General features: G+C 36.7%; 1 protein-coding gene across 4 annotated transcripts in view; it reads left to right on the top strand.

Moving 5' to 3' along the window:
* Myo9a (myosin IXA) overlaps positions 1 to 23,212 on the top strand; it is a 199,273-nt gene that overhangs the window by 31,302 nt on the left and 144,759 nt on the right. For 3 of the 4 annotated variants that reach the window (XM_041679418.1, XM_041679417.1, XM_041679415.1), the window contains exons 2-7: positions 1,720 to 1,831; positions 2,479 to 3,389; positions 9,339 to 9,433; positions 13,776 to 13,838; positions 17,068 to 17,167; positions 18,828 to 18,884. In XM_041679418.1, the coding sequence (XP_041535352.1) occupies positions 2,514 to 3,389; positions 9,339 to 9,433; positions 13,776 to 13,838; positions 17,068 to 17,167; positions 18,828 to 18,884 (1,191 nt within the window). In that variant the 5' untranslated portion in view covers positions 1,720 to 1,831; positions 2,479 to 2,513. The remainder of the gene's footprint in view (positions 1 to 1,719; positions 1,832 to 2,478; positions 3,390 to 9,338; positions 9,434 to 13,775; positions 13,839 to 17,067; positions 17,168 to 18,827; positions 18,885 to 23,212) is intronic. The other variant, XM_041679416.1, reaches the window with a different exon arrangement.

The raw sequence follows: 23,212 nt of genomic DNA, 5'->3' as shown, positions 1-23,212 counted from the left end.
ATTGCTGTGTCTGGTTTTATGTGGGTTCTGGGGATCCAAAGTCCGGTTCCTTACGGACATGGTAAGAACTTTACCCACTGTGCCATTTCCCCAGCTCCAATATTATTAGGTCTTGAACACCATTTTCCCATAGTTACCCGTCTAAAATAAATTCAGAGTACTTAATAGCTCATTCCCCTAATATTTACAGTTGTAGGCAAATCATTTATGTTTTCTCAAATGGGTCTTGCCTTGGTAGTACATTGTGCCATTTCTCTGTATACTGGTAAGACTAGGATTACAGGCCTGTGCTACCATACCCTCACCAGGTTTTCATTTCTTAAAGATGCATACATTTGCCTGGTTTATTTCTTCTGTCTATCTTTATACTGAATGATACTGTATAATTCTACTTACTAACACTTGTCAATAAATTCCTATGATAGGGGATGGAGAAATGGCTCATTAGTTAATAATAGCATTAACTGTTATTGCAGAAAACCCAAGGTCAGTTTCTAGCAGTCACGTGGCAGCTCACAACTCTGTAATTCAGTTCCAAGGATCTGATACCTTCATCTAACCTCCAGAGATACCAGGTAGACATGTGGTGCATATACATAAATGCAGGCAAAAACAACAAAAAAAAAATTTTTTTGAGAGTGAAAGCTGAAAGATAGAGAAGCAGAGTAGCAGCTACCAGAGAGACTTCTTACTTATTCAGATTACTCAAACCTAAGGGGCGATCCTGTTCCTACGAATTCTCAGACTAAATACCTGAGCTCTTGTCTATTCCTGTCTTATATTTCTCTTTCTGCCCAGCCATGTCTTGCTTGGGATTAAAGGTGTGAGCCTTCACTACCTCGTAATGTTTCTCCTTGAAACTTGTTCAATCTCAAGTAGCCTAGGGTGACCTTGAACTCACAAACACCTGTCTGCTTCTGCTTCCTGAGTCCTGGGTTTAAAGGTGTGTGTCACCACTGACTGGCTGCTATGTTAACTAGTGGTTTATCTCTGTACTCTGATTCTCAGGCAAGCTTTATTTTTTTTCTGTTTTTTTTAAATTGACATTTATTGAGTTCTACATTTTTCTCTGCTCCCCTCCTTGACTCTCTCCTCCCTCTTCAGTCCTTCCCCAAAGTCCCCATGCTCCCAATTTACTTAGGAGATCTTGCCTTTTTATACTTTCTACTTCCCATGTAGATTAGATCTATATGTAAGTCTCTCTTAGTGCCCCTATTGTTGTCTAAGTTCTCTGGGATTGTGGTTTGTAGGCTGGCTTTCTTTGCTTTATGTTTAAAAAGCATGTGATAGTTGTCTTTCTGTGTCTGGGTTATCTCACTCAAAATAATGTTTTCTAGCTCCATCCATTTTCCTGCAAAATTCAAGCTGTTGTTATTTTTTTCTGCTGTGTTGTACTCCATTGTGTAAATGTACCACATTTTCCTTATCCATTCTTTGATCGAGGGGCATTTAGGTTGTTTCCAGGTTCTGGCTATGACAAGCAAACCTGCTATGAAGCACATGTCCTTGTGGCATGATTGAGCATCCTTTGGATATATACCCAAAAGTGGTATTACTGGGTCTTGAGGAAGGTTGTTTCCTAATTTTCTGAGATATCACCACACTGACATCCAAAGGGGTTATACCAGCTTGCATTCCCACCAGCAATGCAGAAATTTATCCCACAACCTCTCCAGCATAAGTTGTCATCAGTGTTATTGATCTTGGCCATTCTTTCAGGTGTAAGATGGAATCTCAGAGTTGTTTTGATTTGCATTTCTCTGATGACTAAGGATGTTGAACATTTCCTGCCAGCCGTTTTTGATTCCTCCGTTGAGACTTCTCTGTTTAGGTCTGTACTCCATTTTTTTTTTATTCGATTATGTGATCTCTTGGTGTCCAATTTCTTGAGTTTTTTGTATATTTTAAAGATCTTTTCCATTCTGTAGGCTGTTGAGGTCTTTGATCCATTTGGACTTGAGTTTTGTGCATGGTGATAGATATGGGTCTATTTTCATTTTTCTACCTGTTGATATCCAGTTATGCCAGCACCACTTGTTAAATATGCTTTTTTTTTTTCTATTTGATATTTTTTGCTTCCTTTTCAAAATTAGATCTTTGAAGAATTTTGCTAGGATTTTGATGGGCATTGCGTTGAATCTGTTTAATACTTGTTATTTTTTTAAATAAATTTATTTTATTATGTATACAGTGTTTTGCCTGGGTGTATACTTGTACACCAGAAGAGGGCACCAGATCTCATTGCAGATGGTTGTGAGCCACCATGTGGTTGCTGGAAATTGAACTCAGGATATCTGGGGGAGTAGTCAGTGCTCTTAACCTCTGAGCCATCTCTCCAGCCCCCGTTAATACTTGTTCTTGTTGTTAGGATTTTGTGTTCAGAAAGCTGCAGTCAATATGCTTGTTAAGGATTTCATTTTGGAACACAGAAAGCAATATTCAATTTGACTGCTCAGTGTTTCTATCTTTATGTTACAGTTCTTTTGCCAAGAAGATGGTTTTCCAAGTCCTGAATGCATACTGTCCGTTCTGATGGGACAAGATCCAATATGAATGTAAGTGATGGAGGAAGACGACGCTTTGAGGATAATGAACATACATTACGAATATATCCCGGGACAATTTCAGAAGGAACAATTTACTGTCCAGTTCCTGCCAGAAAAAACTCCACAGCTGCTGAGGTGATTGATTCTCTTATAAATAGACTTCACCTAGACAAAACAAAATGTTACGTCTTAGCAGAGGTAAAGGAATTTGGTGGAGAAGAATGGATACTCAATCCAACCGACTGTCCAGTTCAAAGAATGATGTTATGGCCTCGGATGGCTTTGGAAAATCGCTTGAGTGGAGAGGATTACCGCTTTCTTCTGAGAGAAAAAAATCTTGATGGATCAATCCATTATGGTAGCCTTCAGTCATGGCTACGGGTAACCGAAGAACGCCGCAGGATGATGGAACGGGGTTTCCTTCCACAGCCTCAACAGAAGGACTTTGATGATTTATGTAGCTTACCTGATTTGAATGAGAAAACTCTTTTAGAAAACCTACGGAATCGCTTTAAGCATGAAAAAATTTATACTTATGTTGGCAGTATTCTAATAGCTATTAACCCATTCAAATTTCTTCCTATTTATAACCCTAAATATGTCAAAATGTATGATAACCACCAGTTGGGAAAACTTGAACCCCACATATATGCTGTGGCAGATGTAGCATATCATGCTATGCTTCAGCGCAAAAAGAATCAGTGTATTGTGATTTCAGGAGAGAGTGGTTCTGGAAAGACACAAAGCACAAACTTTCTTATTCATCACCTTACTGCCCTCAGTCAGAAAGGATTTGCTAGTGGAGTAGAACAGATTATTCTTGGAGCTGGACCAGTACTTGAGGTAAGGTATATAAAAACCTCTTTCTCTCTCTCCCTTTCTCTCTCTCTTCTTTTTTAAAAAGACAGAGTCTCTCTTCATAGCTCTGGCTGTGCTAGAATTCATTATGTAGTAATTGCGGCTAGCCTTGAACTCACAGAGATCCCACAAACCTCTGCTTACTTGGTGCTGGGATTAAAGGTATGTGCCACCACACCCAGCTAGACACAGTTTTCTTAAATCTTCAAGAAACAATTGGTAGATTTGAAAAGATGAAATACAACTATAATAATAGACATCATTTTTAGTGACCCAGGAAACCTTTAAAATGGCTAAGAAACAAGGCAGGTGTGATACTAATAATTTATTTTTAGAAGTGATTCTTTCAGGATTTTAGCTCAGTGATAGAGCACTTGCTTGGCATGTGCACACCATGGATTTGATCATTGGTACCATCAAAAGAAAATTCAACCAAAAACTGTTTCTTTGAGCTATTGGAATAGTAGTCTATTTCTTTACAAAGGTAGAAGCAGGGCTTCTGTTTGTTTTGGGCTTTACAGAGGAAGAAGATGAAAACTAGAATTTAACATAATGTGGTACTTCTGGAAACAAGATTTTTTCAGGAGTTGTGATTATTAGTTTTGTTACTCCTGTTTTGTTGTTTCACGAATTCTGAACTAATATAATAATACTGTATTCCCCCCCCCCCTTTTTTGGATGGGATCATATAATTCTCCGTTGTTTCCTGTGGTTCTGATTGAATGGAGACTTTTAAAAATGCCTATACATATCAATGCTCTCAGAATTTTCTTTGAGGTTTTATATGCTTGGTGAAGCATTGTTTTCATCCTCCACCTGGAAACTATCAATTTTACTTTTCCCTTTTATTTTCTGCTATCATGCAGCTTCTCCTTCAGACACAAGCCTGAGCTCTTTTCTGAGCATACATATATTCTTTGACATTTGTAACCCTCTTGCATGCACATGGCCTTCCACATGAATGTAATCTTTAATAGCTTACTTTGAGTTTTTATACTCTTTATGTGTTTTGTCTGCATGCATGTGTGTGTGCACATGTATGCAATGCTTGGAGAAGCCAGAAAAGGATATCTGATCTTCTGGACCTGGAGTTCCAAATGGATGTTAGCCCCATTAGAGTTCTCTGAATTAAACCCCTGTCTTTTATTTATTTATTTATAGTTCAAAAATATATTTCTTTTTTAAATTTATTTTTTAATTTTTTAATATATTTTATTTTTATAATTTATTTTTTTAATTGAGCTATACATTTTCACCACTTTCCTTTGTTCCTCCTCCTTCCCCTCCCACCCTCTTCCCCCTGCTCCACATGCTCCCAATTTACTCAGGAGATCTTGTCCTTTTCTACTTCCTAGGCAGATCCATGTATGTCTCTCTTAGGGTCCTCTTTGTTGTCTAGGTTCTCTATGATTGTGGACTATAGGCTGGTTATTCTTTGCTTTATGTCTAAAAGTCACTTATGAGTGAGTACATACTATATTTTTTTCTAGTTCCATCCATTTGCCTGCAAATTTCAAGATGTCATTATCTTTTACCATTGAGTAGTACTCCATTGTGTAAATTTACCACATTTTCTCTATCCATTCTTTGGTTGAGGGGCATCTAGATTGTTTCCAGGTTCTGGCTATTATGAATAATGCTGCTATTAACACAGTTGAGGAAATGTCTTTGTAGTATGATTGAACATCCTTTCGGTATATGTCCAAGAGTTGTATTGCTGGGTCTTGAGGTAGGCTGATTCTTAATTTTCTGAGAAATCGTCATACTGACTTTCAAAGCAGCTGTACAAGTTTGCACTCCCACCAGTAATGGGGGAATATTTCCCTTACTCCACATCTTCTCCAGAACAAGCTTTTATCAGTGTTTTTGGGCTTGGCCTCTCTGACGGATATAAGATGGTATTTCAGAGTTGTTTTGGGTTGCATTTCTCTGATGATTAAGGATGTTGAGCATTTCTTTATGTGTCTTTTGGACATTTGAGATTCCTCTCTTGAGTTCTCTGTTTAGATCTGGACCCCATATTTTATTGGATTATTCTTTCGATGCCTAGTTTCTTGACTTCTTTATATATTTTATAAATTAGCCCTCTATCAGATGTGGGATTAGATTTATTTATATGTATGAGTGCTCTAGCTGCTTGTATGCCTTCATGGCAGAATAGGACATCAGATCCCACTAGAGATAGTTGTGAACCACCATGTGGTTGCTGGGAACTGAACTTAGGACCTCTAGAAGAACAACCAGTGCTCTTAACTCCTGAGCTATCTGTCCAGCCCATCCCTGGTCCTTTAAAGAGCAGCCAGTGTAGTATGAAGTGTCAGTTAAGTTTTATCTTTTCAGCTGTGTGTGTGTGTGTGTGTGTGTGTGATTAGAAGGATCTGATTCTTATGGATCTTTATAAGAAGAAAAAAAACTTTAATGAATCATTTCAAAATCAAAGTCTTTAAAAATATTGTGAATAGAGCCGGGCGGTGGTGGTGCACGCCTTTAATCCCAGCACTTGGGAGGCAGAGGCAGGCGCATCTCTGTGAGTTCGAGACCAGCCTGGTCTACAAAGAGCTAGTTCCAGGACAGGCTCCAAAACCACAGAGAAACCCTGTCTCGAAAAACCAAAGAAAAAAAAAAAAGAAAAAATATTGTGAATAGGCTACTCTAGGTAGTGAATAATTTATTTACTTTTGGTGGTATTGAAATAAACCACCAGCTCCTGCTTTTGAAAATTTTAATTTTATTGAATTATAACTTTTAATAAGATACATTCAAAATGTACAGTTTAATGAATACATAAACATGTAAAATATTTACCCATCTGTCTTGGTAGGGTTTGGTTGGAAAGGGTTTATTTTGTTTATACTTCCACGTTATTTTTCATCATTGGAGGAAGTCAGGACAGGAACTCAAGCAGAGCAGGAACCCTGGAGGCAGGAGCTGATGCAGATGCCATGGAGGGCTGCTGCTTACTGGCTCGCTCCTCATGGCTTGCTCAGCCTGCTTTCTTGTAGAACCCAGGACCACCAGCCCAGGGACTGCACTACCCACTGTGGTCTGGTTCCTCCTCCATTGATCACAAAATTGAGAAAATGGTTACTGCTGGGTTTCATGGAGACATTTCCTCAGCTGAGGTTCCTTCCTCTCTGATGACTCTTTACTTGTGTGAAGTTGACATACAAAAACAGCCAGTATACCATCTATCATATAATAAAGCTTTAGAACATCTTACAGTTTTTAGATATTTTTTTATTTGTGTGTGTCTGTGTGTATGTGGTGTGCGGCCAAACCACATATGTGGAAATCAAAGATCAACTTCTGGCAGTCAGTTTTTTCTTTTGACCATGTAAAACCTGTTGGTCAAACTCAGATTTCAGGTTTTCTGGCAAGGGCTTTTACTTCCTAAGCCATCTTGCAGGCCTCAGAATATCTTTATCAACCCATCGTCCCCTGTGAACCAATTCCACCTCCATTCCAAGACAACCTCTCATTTACTTACTGTTACTATTTTATTTTTATATTTTTTTTAGAATTGGATGTGGGTAGATTATATAATCGAATTCTCTGTCTAGTTTGTTTTATTTAACATAGTGTTAACTATTCATCATTGATTTTGTTTCATTTATTCTTTATTGTTGACCATTATTTCATTGTTTGGTATTTGCTTTGGACGATGATATAGGAAGTTTATAGTTCTTTTATCATCTGTACAATAGTTTTTTTAAATAGATAAACGTAGTGCTTTAATGAAATTTTTTAAAAAATATTTATTATGTATACAATATTCTGTCTGTGTGTATGTCTGCAGGCCAGAAGAGGGCACCAGACCTCATTGCAGATGGTTGTGAGCCACCATGTGGTTGCTGGGAATTGAACTCAGGACCTTTGGAAGAGCAGGCAATGCTCTTAACCACTGAGCCATCTCTCCAGCCCTTTAATGAAATTTTTTATATACTTCTAGAATGATCAGTTTTTATATAATTATTTTCTTTTTTTTTATTAAAAAGTAATTTTTTTCATTTTACATACCAACCACAGTTTCTCTTTTCTACCCTCCTCCCACCCCCCTTCCCCTTACCCAACCCTCTATCCATTTTTTCAAAAAGAGTAAGGCCCATGGGGAGTCTACAAAGTCCAGCATATGAAGTTGAGGCAGAACCAAGCTTCTCCCCGCTTGCAGCTGAGTAAGGTGTCCAAAAAGGGAATGCGTTCATGTATTGGGGATAAATCCTGGTCTCATTGCCAGTGACCCCACAGACTGCCCAAGCCACAGAACTGTCATCCACATTCAGAGGGCCTAGTTTGGTCCTATGCAGGTTCCCTAGCTGTCAGTTTAGAGTCAGTGAGCTCCCATTAGCCAGCTGTTTCTGTGGGTTTTCCCATCATGATCTTGACCCCTTTGCTTATAAAATCCCCTTTCCCTCTCTTGGGTTGGAATCTGGGAACTTGGATTGGTAATTATTATTTTCTTAACCTCTTATTTCAGCTTTGTAACATGCTTTAGTATAAACTTAAGAAATTGGCTGTCAACAAAGAGGACCCTAAGAGAGACATACATGGATCTAATGTCCTTGGGAAATAGAAAATGACAAGATCTCCTGAGTAAATTGAGAGCGTGGGGACCATGGGAGACGGTAGGAGGGGAGGGGAGAGAAAGGGGGGGAATGGAAAAAAATATAACTCAATAAAAATAATTAAAAAAAGAATTGTCTCTGGAATATGAAGACATCTCGATGAATGAAATTTGTCTTTTTAAAAATAATTTGTGCCGGGCGGTGGTGGCGCATGCCTTTAATCCCAGCACTCGGGAGGCAGAGGCAGGCGGATCTCTGTGAGTTCGAGGCCAGCCTGGTCTACAAGAGCTAGTTCCAGGACAGGAACCAAAAGCTACGGAGAAACCCTGTCTCGAAAAATCAAAAAAAAAATTGTTAATATTAATGAACCTCTTTATATGGCTTCAAGCCACCAGCACACTTTTACATCCCCTCCAAAAAACCAACAAAACATAATAAAAAATAAAACAACCCACGCCCCACCTTTAATTTTCTCTTCAGCTCTTCTACATAAGCATTTGGTCTTCATGACCACAGATGACTTAAGCAGCATCACATCTGTGTTGGAGCCAGCCCCAGTCTTGTTTTTGACATTTACCCATCCATCAGCATTGCTCACTGACCAGTGGCCACAGTTTCCCAAGGTTGGCAGTTAGGCAGAAGCTCTGGTTCCTCTCTACTTAAAATTATCTGATGATATTTGTTGTTTTTGGTCCTGTGTTGATTTCTACCATCAGCATTATCTCCATTATCTCAGCGTCCTAGGTACTTCTGATGCCTACAAATGTGGCTGTTGCTATGGCTCCTCTGACTGTGAAGTTGCCTGGGTGTTTGTTAAAGAAACGTGTTTTTATTTTAATAATCTTGTGTATATATGAATGTGTGTTGTATGCACGTGTGTGTAGGTACCAGAACCTGTAGACCTAGAAGTGGAGATCAGACAAGGACATGGTTCTATATTGTCACTCTCCACCTTATCCCTTGAGATAGGGTCTCTCACTAAATCTGGAACTAGTTGAAGTGGCCAAGAAACCTCAGCCTTCCTCCTCTCTGTCCACCTATTGTGTTGGCGTTATGGGTGCTGTGTATCGTCATGCTGGGCTTTTTACAGGAGTGTTGTGATCTGAATTCAGATCATGCTTGCACAGCATGCGCTCTTAACAACTGAGGTTTCTTTTTTAGTTGTATATATTAGATTCTAAAACTTGAGATTCATTTTGCTGAATTAGTATGAGTTGAAAATCTACTTTTCCCCCCAGCCTTTTCTTTACTTTATTCTACCTCAAATATGAATGATTCTAAAGATATAAATAAATTGCCTTATTGTTTTTCTTTAGTATTAAAGCAATGTTTAAAAATTACTTTTAAATAAAAGCAGTATTTATTTTGACAGGCTTTTGGAAATGCAAAGACAGCTCATAATAACAATTCAAGTCGTTTTGGCAAGTTTATTCAAGTAAATTACCAAGAAACAGGCACTGTACTTGGGTAAGTACTGCCAGTTAGAAGCAATACATTTTCGTAATATGAGCATACATGTATATAAAGTACACACATACATATGTACATGTTTGGTACATACATGTATATGTATTAAGATCTATTTTATTTTCTGTGTATGTGTATGCCACATGCATGGAGTGTATTGGAGGACAGAAGAAAGGGCATCAGATCCCCTGGAACTAGAGTTACAGATGGTTGTTAGCTGCCATGTGAGAGCTAGGAATTGAACCCAGATCCTTTGAAAGAGCAGCCAGTGCTCTTAACTGCTGAGTTATATTGTCATCCTCTGAAGCATATTTTTATTTTAGTTATTACTTGTTTCATAATCTATGTATTATATTGGTATCTGCATAAAAATTGTTTCCTTTTTGGAGGGTTCAAACTGAGAAAATTGTTAATACTAATCATAATTCTTGACATCCTTAACTTATATTTGTTAACTGTTAACAATTACATGAATTTATGTTTATATTATAAATCTTCAAAATTTTTCAGATCAGAAAATGTTTCTTTAATTATTGTATTTTCCAGCATAATCACACTTTCTACATATGTATATTATTATTCTTCCAATCAAGGTATTAATTTTGGTAAAGTAGAAATCCATACATTTCCTATGATTAGTCATCTGATTGTGCCAGCAATATATTTTATAGATTAAAAAATTAATAGGGTATTCTTTAGACCAGTTTCAGAGTCACAGCAGAAGGAAGCGGGAATTAAAGAGTTCCCATATATCATTTCCGTTCGTTTTAGCATAGCTACCCCTGTTACAAACATCTGTATTAGTATGGTCTGTTTGTTAAAATTGATGACAGCATTGTTGCTGCAGATTTATTAATTGTGAAATCCATAACTTGAACTGAAGTTTGCTGATTGTGTTGTACATCCTGTTGGTTTTGAGAAATGTAGAGATGCTATTTACAGTCTCCATTTTAGTACTATAGCATAGTTTTACTGTGCTAGTCTTTTGTGTTTGACTTATTCAGCCCTGCTACTTTCTAGGTCTTGGTAATTTTGTGAGCTTTTCCAGTCTCCATATCACCATTTCCAAAATGTACAGTTGGAATCATATTGTTTGTAGCTTTTTCAGTTGAATTCTTTAACCTAACTGTGTACTTAAGGTTCTCCTATAGCTGTTACTTGCTTTCATTAATTCAATGTTTTCATTTTCAATTATTTTAGAGATGATGTGTTGTACTCTTTAGGAGTACTTAAATTTTTTTGTCATATTTGATTGAGTTTATATTTAAGTATTTTATTATGAGTATGATTTTTTTCTACATTTTATTTTTTTACTGCTATTGTTTGTACGTATGTGTAGCTATTGGTTTTTATAGTTTTACATATGGTGTCTTGATGGATGGTTTGTACTTTATTGTTGTTTGTCTTGATTGTTCAAGCCATATTACAATACTTGTAAAAAGATTAGTGCCTCACTTCGGGCTAATCTTAGGATTCTATCCCAGCCCCACTCTTGGCCCTAGCTCTCTGGTTTGGGTTCTGCTGAGAACAGTAACAAACAGCTCTAAGCTCCTACTACCATGGATTGAGTCACTTTTGTTATGATGGACTGTCTCCTGAACCATGAGTTAAAGTGAAATCATTCCTTCTGTATTTAGTCTCTGTCTGCATGTCTGCCTGCCTGCCTGCCTGCCTGCCTGTCTGTCTGTCTCTCTGTCTGTCGTCTTTTTCTTTCATCCATTCTTCTGTCTTTCCATCTTTGCTTCCTTTCTTCCTCCCTCCCTCTCTCCTTCTTTCCTTCCTTGTCCATTCTCTGTAAGGTATTCTGCTTCACAATGGGAAATGTAACTGTCAGCTTACCATTGCTGTGGTAAAATACCAAAGATAAAAGAGGAAAGATTTTTATTTTGTTTTACAGTTAGTTGTAAAAGTATAAATCCATGATTAATTGGCTCTTGTTTGTGAATCTATGGCAAGACAGAGTGTCATTGCTGGTGTTGCGGGACAGACGGAATGGTGATAACCACATGGTGGCTAGAAAGCAAGCACAGTAGAGAGAGGCAAGGGAGGATCAGCATCCGTCACTAGGGCACACTTTAATTACCTAATTTTCTTCCAGCGATGCCCAGCCTCCTCCCTACTAGTACTATAGACTGGTGATTCAGCTTTTGTAGGGATATTTAAAAGCCAATCCATTACAGATACCACTGTAATATTATTTTTGCCTTTTATGTTAATACTGTTTTCTACATTAAGTAAAACTCTAGCTAAAGAATTATTAGTACTATTGATTTTAATTCTTTGCGTTTGTTATTATTATTCATTAAAGTTAAAATTTTTTTCCTTTTTTGTTTTTTTAAAGTTAAATTTTATCAAAAGTGTTTTGGGATATATGTAGATAAACATGTCTTCCTTCTGAGATATATTGATACTACAGTTTTCTCTCTCTAATACTGAGCTCTTTTGATTTCCTGGAAAAATAGTTCCACTTGGTCAGTATAAATACACACATACATAAATGCAAAAACATAAATTGTTATTTTTCTTTGATGGTTTTTATTATGATTTTTGCATTCCTATTAATAAGTAGACTGGTCTATACTTTTTATGCTATTTAAATTTTAACTCAGTCTTACTTCTGCATTAAAAAAAAGAGGAGTTTAAAACTATTGTGTATACAACCTTTTGACCTGTCAGAAGAACCTAAAACCAGCATCATCAGCAATCACAGAAGTCCACAGATGTTCAATGGTAGTTTCATAGGTCATTTCTTTTCTTGATTTTTAGTACCAGGTTTCAAAGACCCGGTTGGTACTTTTCCTCCTTAAAGTAGGAGTTAGGCTTTTAGTTGTGTTTTAAAGAAGAATGACAATAAGTAGAGTTATATACATTGCTTTTTAACCTTGAAGGTGTTAGTGTATATCTTCACTGATTAAGACAGTTTTGTGAATTAGAAAGTTGATGTATAGTTTCCTTTATGGAAGGAAATGCAGGCTCTTTTGTTGACTGCCTAAAAAATTTAAACATTTTTTTTCCTATGGTGAAAAAAACAATAAAAACATATGTATGTATTTTGCATTATTTATTTTATTTTTTAAGCATGTGTTTGTGGGGGGCATTTTGAGCATCAGGCTTTGTTCTAAATATTGAAGGTTAAACAAACTTATAAGCATATTTTTTCTTTGTTTTCATTAGGTTATTGGGAAAATAGATATTTATGCAAGTTGATTAGAGTAAATGAGATCAGTTTATTGTTTAAACTGTTTCTGGAGGCTTTCTCAATAATGTTGGTATTTATGTTGCATATTAAAAATTTGCCAAGGTGCTGGAGAGATGGCTCAGAGGTTAAGAGCATTGCCTGCTCTTCCAAAGGTCCTGAGTTCAATTTCCAGCAACCACATGGTGGCTCACAACCATCTGTAATGGGGTCTGGTGCCCTCTTCTGGCCTGCAGGCATACACACAGACAGAATATTGTATACATAATAAATAAATAAATATATATATATTAAAAAATTGCCAAGTAGAAGGACTGGAAAATCATTTTATGAAGTGAGGAATTATTTCTAGTAATGGTTATAACAAGAGCTTGTTGCATTTGAGGAGGCAAGACAAAGTGGTAATTGCATGATCATAGTGGTCAGTTTGGTCAAGTTGAATATAAAGCTAATAATTATAATTATCTTCTTGACATATGAAGTAAATTTTATTTTATTTAAAAAGTCAGGTATACACAAAAATAGAGGAAAAAATTAAATAGAACAAGGATGTTCAAGATAGATTAAACAATATTTAATTCATCTGTTACTTCTTTTTATATTCTGGTTTTAAATAGAGTTTCAGACACATGTAATGTGCCCAGCACTGTGGTGAGCAGGTGAATGTAGTGGCATAGTATGACTAGCTCATTCTCTGAACTGGTAACTTTTGTACCATTAGACCTCATGGATTGGTTTGGAAGAAAACGAGATATCTAGGGAGTAGTGAAATTGAAAGTCAGCCGTGGTAGTGAAATCAGACCTGGATTCATATTCATAAGGTCATTGTGTTCCTGATTACTAGTGTTATGATTTTGGTTAGTTTTTATTTTTTGAAATGGGGCTTTGGTTGTGTATTTACTTTTGATATAGTTCACCTGCTTATCTCATTCTCTAGTCATTTGATGATATAGGTAGGTTTTTTTTAAGTTTAACATGGATAAAGCTAATATATATATAAATTATAATGGTAAAATTACTGCTGTCATCTAGAGAATGCTTCTTTATACTTTTGAACTTTTTAAATAATAAAATCTATCATATATTAACTTTATTTATCTAAACCAATTTTTATTATTTATATCAACCAATTTTATTTTCTTCCAGGGCGTATGTTGAAAAGTATCTACTGGAGAAATCTAGACTTGTTTATCAAGAGCATAATGAACGGTATATATTTTTATTTATATAATTAGATCAACTTCACAGAATCACAAAAATTCCCTTTTAGATTCACTGATATCATACATAAGTTTTGTATGTAACTGCTATTTTTTTTGCGGGGGCAGAATGCTCAAGACGATTGGGAGATTTTTATTGGATATGCAGAACTGTTATTCTTTCTCAGTTCTAAATAAATTGAGAACAGGAAAGTAGATTTTCGGGTGATAAACTCATTCTTCCTTGAACCATCTGCCTTTATAAGACATGGGTCTTGCCGGGCGGTGATGGCGTACACCTTTAATCCCAGCACCCGGGAGGCAGAGGCAGGCGGATCTCTGTGAGTTCTAGGCCAGCCTGGTCTACAAGAGCTAGTGCCAGGACAGGCTCCAAAGCTACAGAGATACCCTGTCTCGAAAAACTTAAAAAAAAAAAAAAGACATGGGTCTTTCTTATATTTCTTAGTGTTCTTTTTGTTTGAAAGTAGTTATGAGGTAGGTGTGCTGATTCACACCTGTAATTCCTGTATTTGGGAAGCTGAGGCTGAAAGATTACCCTGAGTTCAAGGCTAGCCTAGGGTATATAGTAAGTACCATGTCAACTTGGGGCTATAGTGTTAGACCCTTTCTCCAAAATCAGTGAGTTTTCAGAAAAAGCTCTTAGTTCCATTGTCATATTTGAGGTACGTGGAACTTTAGAAATGAAACATGTTATATATTTCAGATAAAGAAATTTAGGGAGGTAAGTTAATTGCTTCATATGTCAGTATGTTAGCTAGCAGTAAAGTTATGTATGACCTGGAGTGTGAAGTTAAATAGCCCTGAACTCTCATGCACACCTTGATCTCACTTTTCTTATGTACTTAAAATCATTCTGAATGTGTTTCAAGGCCTAAATGAAATAATAGGTTTAAAAAATAATTAATTTTTTGAAGCAGAGTTTCTCAGTATAACAGACCTGGTCATCCTGGAACTTGTTCTGTAGACCAGGCTGGCCTTGGACTCACAGAGTTCTCCCTGCCTCTGCCTCCCGAATGCTAGAATTAAAGGCATGTGGCACCATGACCATCTGTTTTCCTTATTTATTTCCCTATTTGTTTGTTTGTTTATTTATTTATTTATTTTGGTTTTTCTAGACAGGGTTTCCCTGTGTAACAGTCCTAGCTGTCCTGGAACTAGCACTTGTAGACCAGGCTGGCCTCCAACTCAGAGAGATTTGCCTGCCTCTGCCTCCCGAGTGCTCCTGATTAAAGGTGTGAGCCACCACCCCAGCTTCTTTATTTTTAAGGAAGGGTATTACTATGTAGCCTTTGCTGTCTTGGAACTCCCTGTGTATATCAGGTGGTCCTTAAATGCAAAGCAGTGTGCCTGCCTCTGCTTCCCAAGTGATGAAAATAAAGGTGTAGGACATCATATCTGGTTTTGAAGGACTATCTATAACATGATTAACATGGTCCTTATATGTAATAAAGGCTCATAAATTATTGATTAATTACATAATGAAAAAGAATTAATGTCAGGATTAGGTTAAGAATTTAGTGGTTTGTGTGTGTGTGTAGCAGAAATAAGAGAGGATCCTTATTAGAGATGTTTGAATATGTAGAAGAAGGCTGTAGGTATACTTACTAGAACACATTCACAAAGCTGTGGCTCAGTTTCCGCTATTAGTAATTAGTGTGGTTTTTTGAACATTATAATAGAGTAGTGGGGATATAATCTTGATTTCTTGTGTTAGAGAATGAATTTGAAGTGACAATACTGAGTTTACAATCTGATTGTTGTTTTGATTGCTTTATTTAACAGATTTGTTTCTCTGTATTATATTATGTGTTTCTGGATTTGGTTTGCTGTTATGTTGGTGCTGATTTTTTCTGTCTGTATTCATAAGATAAAATGTTCTAAGACAGTGGTTCTCAAACTCTTGAGTCATGACACCCAAAACCATAGGAAAACACATATTTGCATTATGATTCATAACAGTAGCAAAATTACAGTTATGAAGTACATGTGACTCAATCTTTTCAGAAGCTTTTGCAAGAAATTATAGCGAGGAATAACTTTCATCTCATTTTAAGGAACTATAAATTAGACCTAAAAGGAAAACCTTACAGCAGTTCTCAACTTTCCTAATGTTGTGACCCCTTAATTGCTTTTCTTCTGCTTGTTGGGTTTAGTTTATCCATTTACTTCCTTATCTGTTTACCTATCCATCCTCCCTCCCCCTCTCCCTCCCTCCCTCCCCCTTCCCCTCTCCCTCATCCCTCCCCCTTCCTCATCCCTCCTCCTCTCCCTCCCCCTTCCTCATCCCTCGCCCTCTTCCTCCCCCTCCCTCATCCCTCCCCCTTCCCCCTCCCTCTCCCCTCCCTCCCTCCCTTCCTCCCTCCCTCCCTCCCTCCCTCCCTCCTTCCCTCCCTCCCCACATCTCTTTCTTCCTTACTTTTTCTTTGTTTTTCTTGGTAATTTGTTATAGTTTTTTTGTTTGTTTTTTCGAGACAGGGTTTCCCTGTAGCTTTGGAGCCTGTCCTGGAACTAGTTCTTGTAGACCAGGCTGGACTCGAACTCACAGAGATCAGCCTGCCTCTGCTTCCCGAGTGCTGGGATTAAAAGCATGTGCCACCACCACCTGGCTTGTTCGAATTTTATTTTTATTTATTTATTTAGTATACATTATTCTGTCTGTGTGTATGCCTGCAGGCCAGAAGCGGGCGCCAGGCCTCATTACAGATGGTTGTGAGCCACCATGTGGTTGCTGGGAATTGAACTCAGGACCTTTGGAAGAGCAGGCAATGCTTTTAACCACTGAGCCATCTCTCCAGCCCCTTGTTCGAATTTTTTGAGACAGGTTTTGGTCTAGCACATGATGGTCTGGAACTTACTATGTAGCCCATGCTTGGCTTGAGCTCATAGCAGTTCTCTCTCTCAGCTTCCTGATTAATTTTAGAGCTCTGAAAGAGTAATTCAGTCCAGTTTGTGAGGTTTTTTCCCCATTACTTTTAGAGAAGACAATTTTTGAAAGCCCTTACTTTCTCATTTTACTGCTTTTGTTCTCCTTTTTTTTGTATTTTACATTCAATTTTGTAGACATGCAAAATGTTGAATTTGTTATGTTGCCTTAAAAATACAAAGTAAATCAAACATTGTACTAAGTAATGTGTTCTTTAAAAACAGAACAAAACAAACAAACAAACAAAAAACTAACCATAATTAGTCATGTTCATTATATGCTTTCTTCCCAACAGGAACTATCATGTATTCTATTACCTCCTCGCAGGAGCAAGTGAAGAAGAGAGGTTAGCATTTCATCTTAAGCAGCCTGAGGAGTACCATTATCTCAATCAGGTGAGAGTTCATGAAACCTACTTAGAAATGTAGGTAATGATTAGATTTTAGTTACTGAAAACGTTTTTTAATGATTTTTTTCTCAAATCTGATAATGGATGTTAATCAGTACCTTTATGTAGGCAGTCTAAAATTTAAGTAGTATAATTTCCAGATTTATTTTTTTTATCTTATTTTATTTTATTTTATTTTATTTTAGTTTAGTTTTTCGAGACAGGGTTTCTCTGTAGCTTTGGAGCCTGTCCTGGCACTAGCTCTTGTAGACCAGGCTGGCCTCGAACTCAGAGATCCGCCTGCCTCTGCCTCCCAAGTGCTGCGATTAAAGGCGTGCGCCACCACCACCTGGCCAATTTCCAGATTTAAAAATGATTAATCCTTCATATAAGTGGTAAAAAATTAAATATGTTCTTCATGCATTTTGTGAGATTCTTTTAAGAATATTAAGTTGTTTCATAGTACTTTTCTTATCAGAAAAATTTTACATTGTCTATTGTGACTTACTTTTACATACCTCAGGATGTTAGTGTAACTGGTGACTAATCCTTATCTATTGCCAAGAGATTGCTTTAAACTTGATTTGCAGGTTTTACAATCTAATGTGCATATGTCTGCATGCTGTGGATACTGATACAGAGTATCACTGTATAATTTAAATGAACAGCTCTCTTAAACATTTTGTGGGAAGCCAGGCATGGTGGCTCATTCTGGTAATTCCAGAATTTGGGATGCTGAGGCAGGAGGATTACCATGATTTTGAGGCCTTTATCGTGAATTCCTCAAAGCCAAATGATTTAGAGACTATATCTTTCTTTAAATTTAGAATTCAGCTTTAAGCTTCCGTGATGAGAAGTGATCTTCACAAATTTTCATGATGTTCATTTCTCTATTTTTATTTCTCATTAAAATTCCAAATACAAATCCAATTTTTAGTGGAATTGTTACTATATTAGATCATTTAAATAATAAAGCAACCTCTCATTTTTGTTTGGCACAAAATATAATATTCATGGGAAAAAGGCCTTTATGGCAATGAAAAAGTTTTTTCCATTTAATTTAGACTTGAGTGCATCAATATTCTATATTAAAGATAATGAAAGTAATGTCATGGACTTCTCAAATGTACAGTGTACTCTACCTGGTTGGTATTTTTTAACTTTAAAACTTTATATTAATAGAAACCATCTTAACTTTGTTTTAATAGATCAAGAACTTAGAAGTTACATCACTTTCTGTTTGAATGCTAGAAAATTTTACTGTACAAATTTTTAAAAATTACAAATTCAGCTCTTATGAATATTTTCTTTAAATAGATGATAATCACTTATATGCGATGATAATTTTACTGACACAGAATTTTATAGTCCTGAGTCTTTGTGGCTATGACATACATAATGTCAGTACTTACAGGATAAGGAACTCAGTGGTTAATACAAATATCAGAGCCAATGGGCAATGACATGTATAAATTGAATAAAATAATATATGATCTCCTGTAATCTAAACATTTATTTTATTTTTATTAGTGTATGTTACCATGCAAAATAACTGTTCTTTGGATAGTAAGTAGTCTTGCTTTCTGAATACTGCATTTTAGAGATCATTATAAGAAGTATAATTTCTTCCTAAAACTTCTACCTAACTAATGTGCCTTAACTTTCAGATAACAAAGAAACCCCTAAGACAGAGCTGGGATGATTATTGCTATGATTCTGAGCCGGTCAGTACAAGTACCTAAATATTTTTTGTTCCTGTTAAAGGGACTTCACATTGCTCATTTCCACCCATCTTGATAAGTCAGCATGAAGATGAGCTGATGTGCCAAGAGGGCTAGGAAAGAGGATCACTAGTTTTTAGTTACTTTGAATGATTGATTTGTGTGTAAAAGTTTGTTGTTTATAGACCAATTTATTAAGCCTAATGTTTAATCTTTATTTAACATTCACTTTCACAAACAGTAAATTGATTACATCCGTGATTGCCTAGCACTGGAGTAGCTCTTTAACTTTAGTATTTTTTTTTTCCTTTGAGGTTTTTATTGTTCTGTTTGGGTGCAGTGTGGCTGCTATCCACACTCTGCCATTTAGCTTCATCCCTAGCTTGATTCTTTTGTTTTGTTTTGTTCTGTTTTATGAGACAGGTATCTCTGGTGCATATCCCGGAATTAGTTCTGTATACCATGCTGTCCTCAAACTCACAGAGATCCACCTGCCTCTGCCTCCCGAGTGCTGGGATCAAATGCGTACACTACTACCACCCAACTGATATTTATTTTTTAAAATTACTTTTTAGGGAGCTATAGAGATAGCTTAGTGGTTCATATTGCTTGCTGCTTTTCCAGAGTATGAGAATTTGTTTCCCAGCACCCAATGTTAAGTGGCTTATGAATTGTAGCTCCAGTTCCAGGTAATGTAGTGCTAATTCTGAGTGCACACATCCACATGTATATGCACATATGAGTAAAATAAAAATTACTCTTTGGGAGCTACAGAGATAAGTCATTGGAGGAAATGCTTCTTGCAGAAGACTGAACACTTGAGTTTAGATTCTTAGTACCCATATAAAAACTGGGTGTGGTGCAGGTGAGGTGTTTAAAAACAGATTTCAGGTGCTCTCTGGCTAAATAGTCTAGCTTAAACAGTTAAGTTCTAAGTTCAGTGAGAGCCCCTGTCGCAAATATATAAGGTAGAGGATGATAGGGGATGACAGCTGATGTAAAACTATGATCTCCATGTGTAAATATATGTTTTCTGTTTTGGGTCTTAATATTTTTCATATAACGAATCTCTTGTAGTGCAAACCCAGAGACAGATATTGGGGTTCAAGCTGAATATCAGAGAAGTAAAGTGGCCAGGCAGTAGCTCTAACCTCTACCTTAGATTGAAATGGGCTATCCTGCCCCTGTGAATCCTCAGACTGAGACTGAAAATGAGACCTCTCTTTCTATCTAAAATTCCTCTCTTGTATTGATATTAAAGGCATACACGACCACTGCCTTGCCTGTATGGTTGACTAGTATGGCTGTTTTGCCCTCAGGCAAAGCTTTATTTATTAAAACATAAAGAATATAGGTCTTCAGGCAAGCTTTATATATTAAAACTATTGTATTTCTCCTTTTTGTGTAAAATAAAGAAGGCTGTAGATAATATAAGAAAAACTATGCAGTGTGTAAAATAACTATACAATATATAGGCAATAAGTACATCATCAATGTCTAGTCCGTTTGCATTTGACAAATTCAGAGAAAATAATCTCTATCTATTTTATCTTAATGAGTCCAAAAGGTTGTACCTAATTCACTTTCTAAATTTGTATTATCAGATTATCTCTTAATGTCTGTCAGCCTTTTATACTTTACACCTCTTTAGGGAGTTTTTCTTTTCTGAGTCTTGTAAACAAGAAAAACTATAGCTATAACTATTTAACCTTTAACTCCCTCAGAAACCCAAGAAGGAAATAATATTAGCAGAGTAAACAGGAAGAGTGAGTAAACAACTTCCAAAAATGCGAGAAATGACAGAAACAGCTGCCTGCCTGGACAGCCAGCCATAGTTCCTCTGCAGTGATGGGGCTCCATCGTCAGCCTCAAGGCCTAGAATACTTGGCAGACTTTTCTGTGAAGCAGGATTTTTGAAAGTCTGTCCCACCTTGTCTTGACAAGGCGTGGCAGTTATTCTCCAATTAGGAAAGCATATTGTTAGCATTAGAGGTAATGGCATTTTCTTGCCCATTGGCTTACATTTGCCACAAAGAAAGTAAAATCTTTATGAAATTGCTTTGATGCCCATCTTATTCTCTGAAGTAGACTGGTGCTGCCAGTAGCAGACACGTCTCATTGTCATAAAATTAAAACATATGTTATTAAAACATCTTAAATGCCTTATTCTGTAGATCTCTGAAGTATTTGAAGATGATGTATCTATCTAAAATATATCTCTGGAGCTGGAGGGATAGTTCAGAGGTTAAGAGCACTGGCTGCTTTCCCAGAGGTCCTGAGTTTAATTCCCAACAACTACATGGTGGCCCATAGCCATCGATAATGAGATCTTGTGCCCTCTTCTGGCCTTCAGGTGTACATGTATACATAATAAATAAATACTTTAAAAAAATCTGTTTGACCATGAAAACATAATTAATATGACTACAAGTTTAATTATAATAGGTGACTAATTACTAACGTGCATTTCCTTATTATCCTAAACAGTTTGTAATAATAATGTTCAAGAATTAGAAATTTGTATTACATTGTTAAATGAGCTGTAGAGGTACAATACCTTAAACAAGATTAGAAACCTATGTACAGAATGTTTTAACAAGATTAATCTCGAATTTGCATCAATATATAAAGTTTGTATGCAATATACAAAAGTCCAATCCATTATAAAATATTTAAAACTAGTAGTTGCTTTTTAAAGATAGATTCAGTAACCTATCTTTTTTTGTATGTGTGGTTTTTCAAGACATGGTTTCTCTGTAGCTTTGGAGCCTGTCCTGGAACTAGCTCTTGTAGACCAGGCTGGCCTAGAACTCACAGAGATCCACTGGTCTCTGCTTTCTGAATGCTGGGATTAAAGCGTGTGCCACTACTGCCCAGCTTTCAATAATCTACCTTTTTATCTTATATATCTATATTGTCCCCTTTTTATTTTATGAGTAGATTCAATAACTTATCCTATTGTTTCTGTATCTTTTTTCTTTTCTAACCAAGAAGCTTGAATCTTATCTCCTTTGTTTAGCTTTTTTCCTGACCATTACCAATGGCAGTTTGACTCTAAACAATGACGAATACCCATAACCCAATGAAAGACCAAAAACCACCCACACCACCTCTTGGGAATATGGGCATTGTTTTCTTAAATTTACTTTCTGTTGTCTGTGGCCATTGGCATCTTTAGAGGTTTCTGAAAAGAAAAATTTGGGTTAATTGTCAAGTCCTGGGAGATGTAGTTGTATCATTTGTTGTCCAGTCTCTGTGTAATGGTGAAGCAGAGGGCTTGACTCAAGTCCTGGTGAGAGTAGTCTGTGAGGCTGGACCATCTCAGCTAAGCCACCTGGAAAATGTTCTGAGCAGTTTGTAGTTCAAAGCCGACCTTTAGTTGGTGTTTTTCACCATAGTGGTATTATCATCATAGTCCTGAAAGAATTACCGTTTTGGGGTCCCATCCTCCTTTTGGAGACATTTAAGGTCTCTGTTAGATGGGCTCATGGTTCACTGTAGAAAACTGATAGAGACTCAAACCTAAAATCATGTACATTAAGGTGGATGAAACCTTTTTCTAAAATTAGTATTCTGTATGACCATTAATATCATAACAAAAAGATATATATATACCTTAAAAATTTTGAGATGAGACTGGGCGGTGGTGGAGCACGCCTTTAATCCCAGCACTCTGGAGGCGTAGGCAGGTGGATCTCTGTGAGTTCAAGGCCAGCCTAGTCTACAAGAGCTAGTTCCAGGACAGACTCTAAAGCTACAGAGAAACCCTGTCTTGAAAAACAAAAAACAAAACAAAAAAACAAAACAAAACCCTGAGATGAACGCCTTTAATCCCAGCACTCGGGAGGCAGAGGCAGGCGGATCTCTGTGAGTTCGAGACCAGCCTGGTCTACAGAGCTAGTTCCAGGACAGGCTCCAAAGCCACAGAGAAACCCTGTCTCGAAAAACCAAAAAAAAAAAAAAAAAAAAAAAAAAAAAACCCTGAGATGATATTTATATCTTAAGAAAAGCTGTTAAAGAGTCAATATAGAACCAAAGGATTATGAGATTAGTGGCAATAAAATAGTCATTTGTTTTTCTTCTGTCCCATATCAGGTGGCTTTTCTGACATGAGACAGAGATTTTGAATTTTACTTGAATAAGCTTGCTTGGATTTAAAGAAGGAGAGAACCACACTCCAACTCCAAAACCAGCTTTAATCTCTAACTGGACTGGGACTTCAAAAAGACCATTTACATTATATGTCTGTAGAGAACAGCAGTAACAAACATTTGAGAAGATTTATGAAATTTTATTCTATTGAAAATGTGATATACTAATAGTCCAATTCA

Source organism: Microtus oregoni, unplaced genomic scaffold, assembly GCF_018167655.1.
Source record: "Microtus oregoni isolate MIOR12 unplaced genomic scaffold, Mior012 000032F_ref0000030, whole genome shotgun sequence".
NCBI lineage: Eukaryota > Metazoa > Chordata > Mammalia > Rodentia > Cricetidae > Microtus > Microtus oregoni.
The sequence above is the reverse complement of the archived record's forward strand: the minus strand, read 5'-3'. Positions and strand labels throughout refer to the sequence as shown.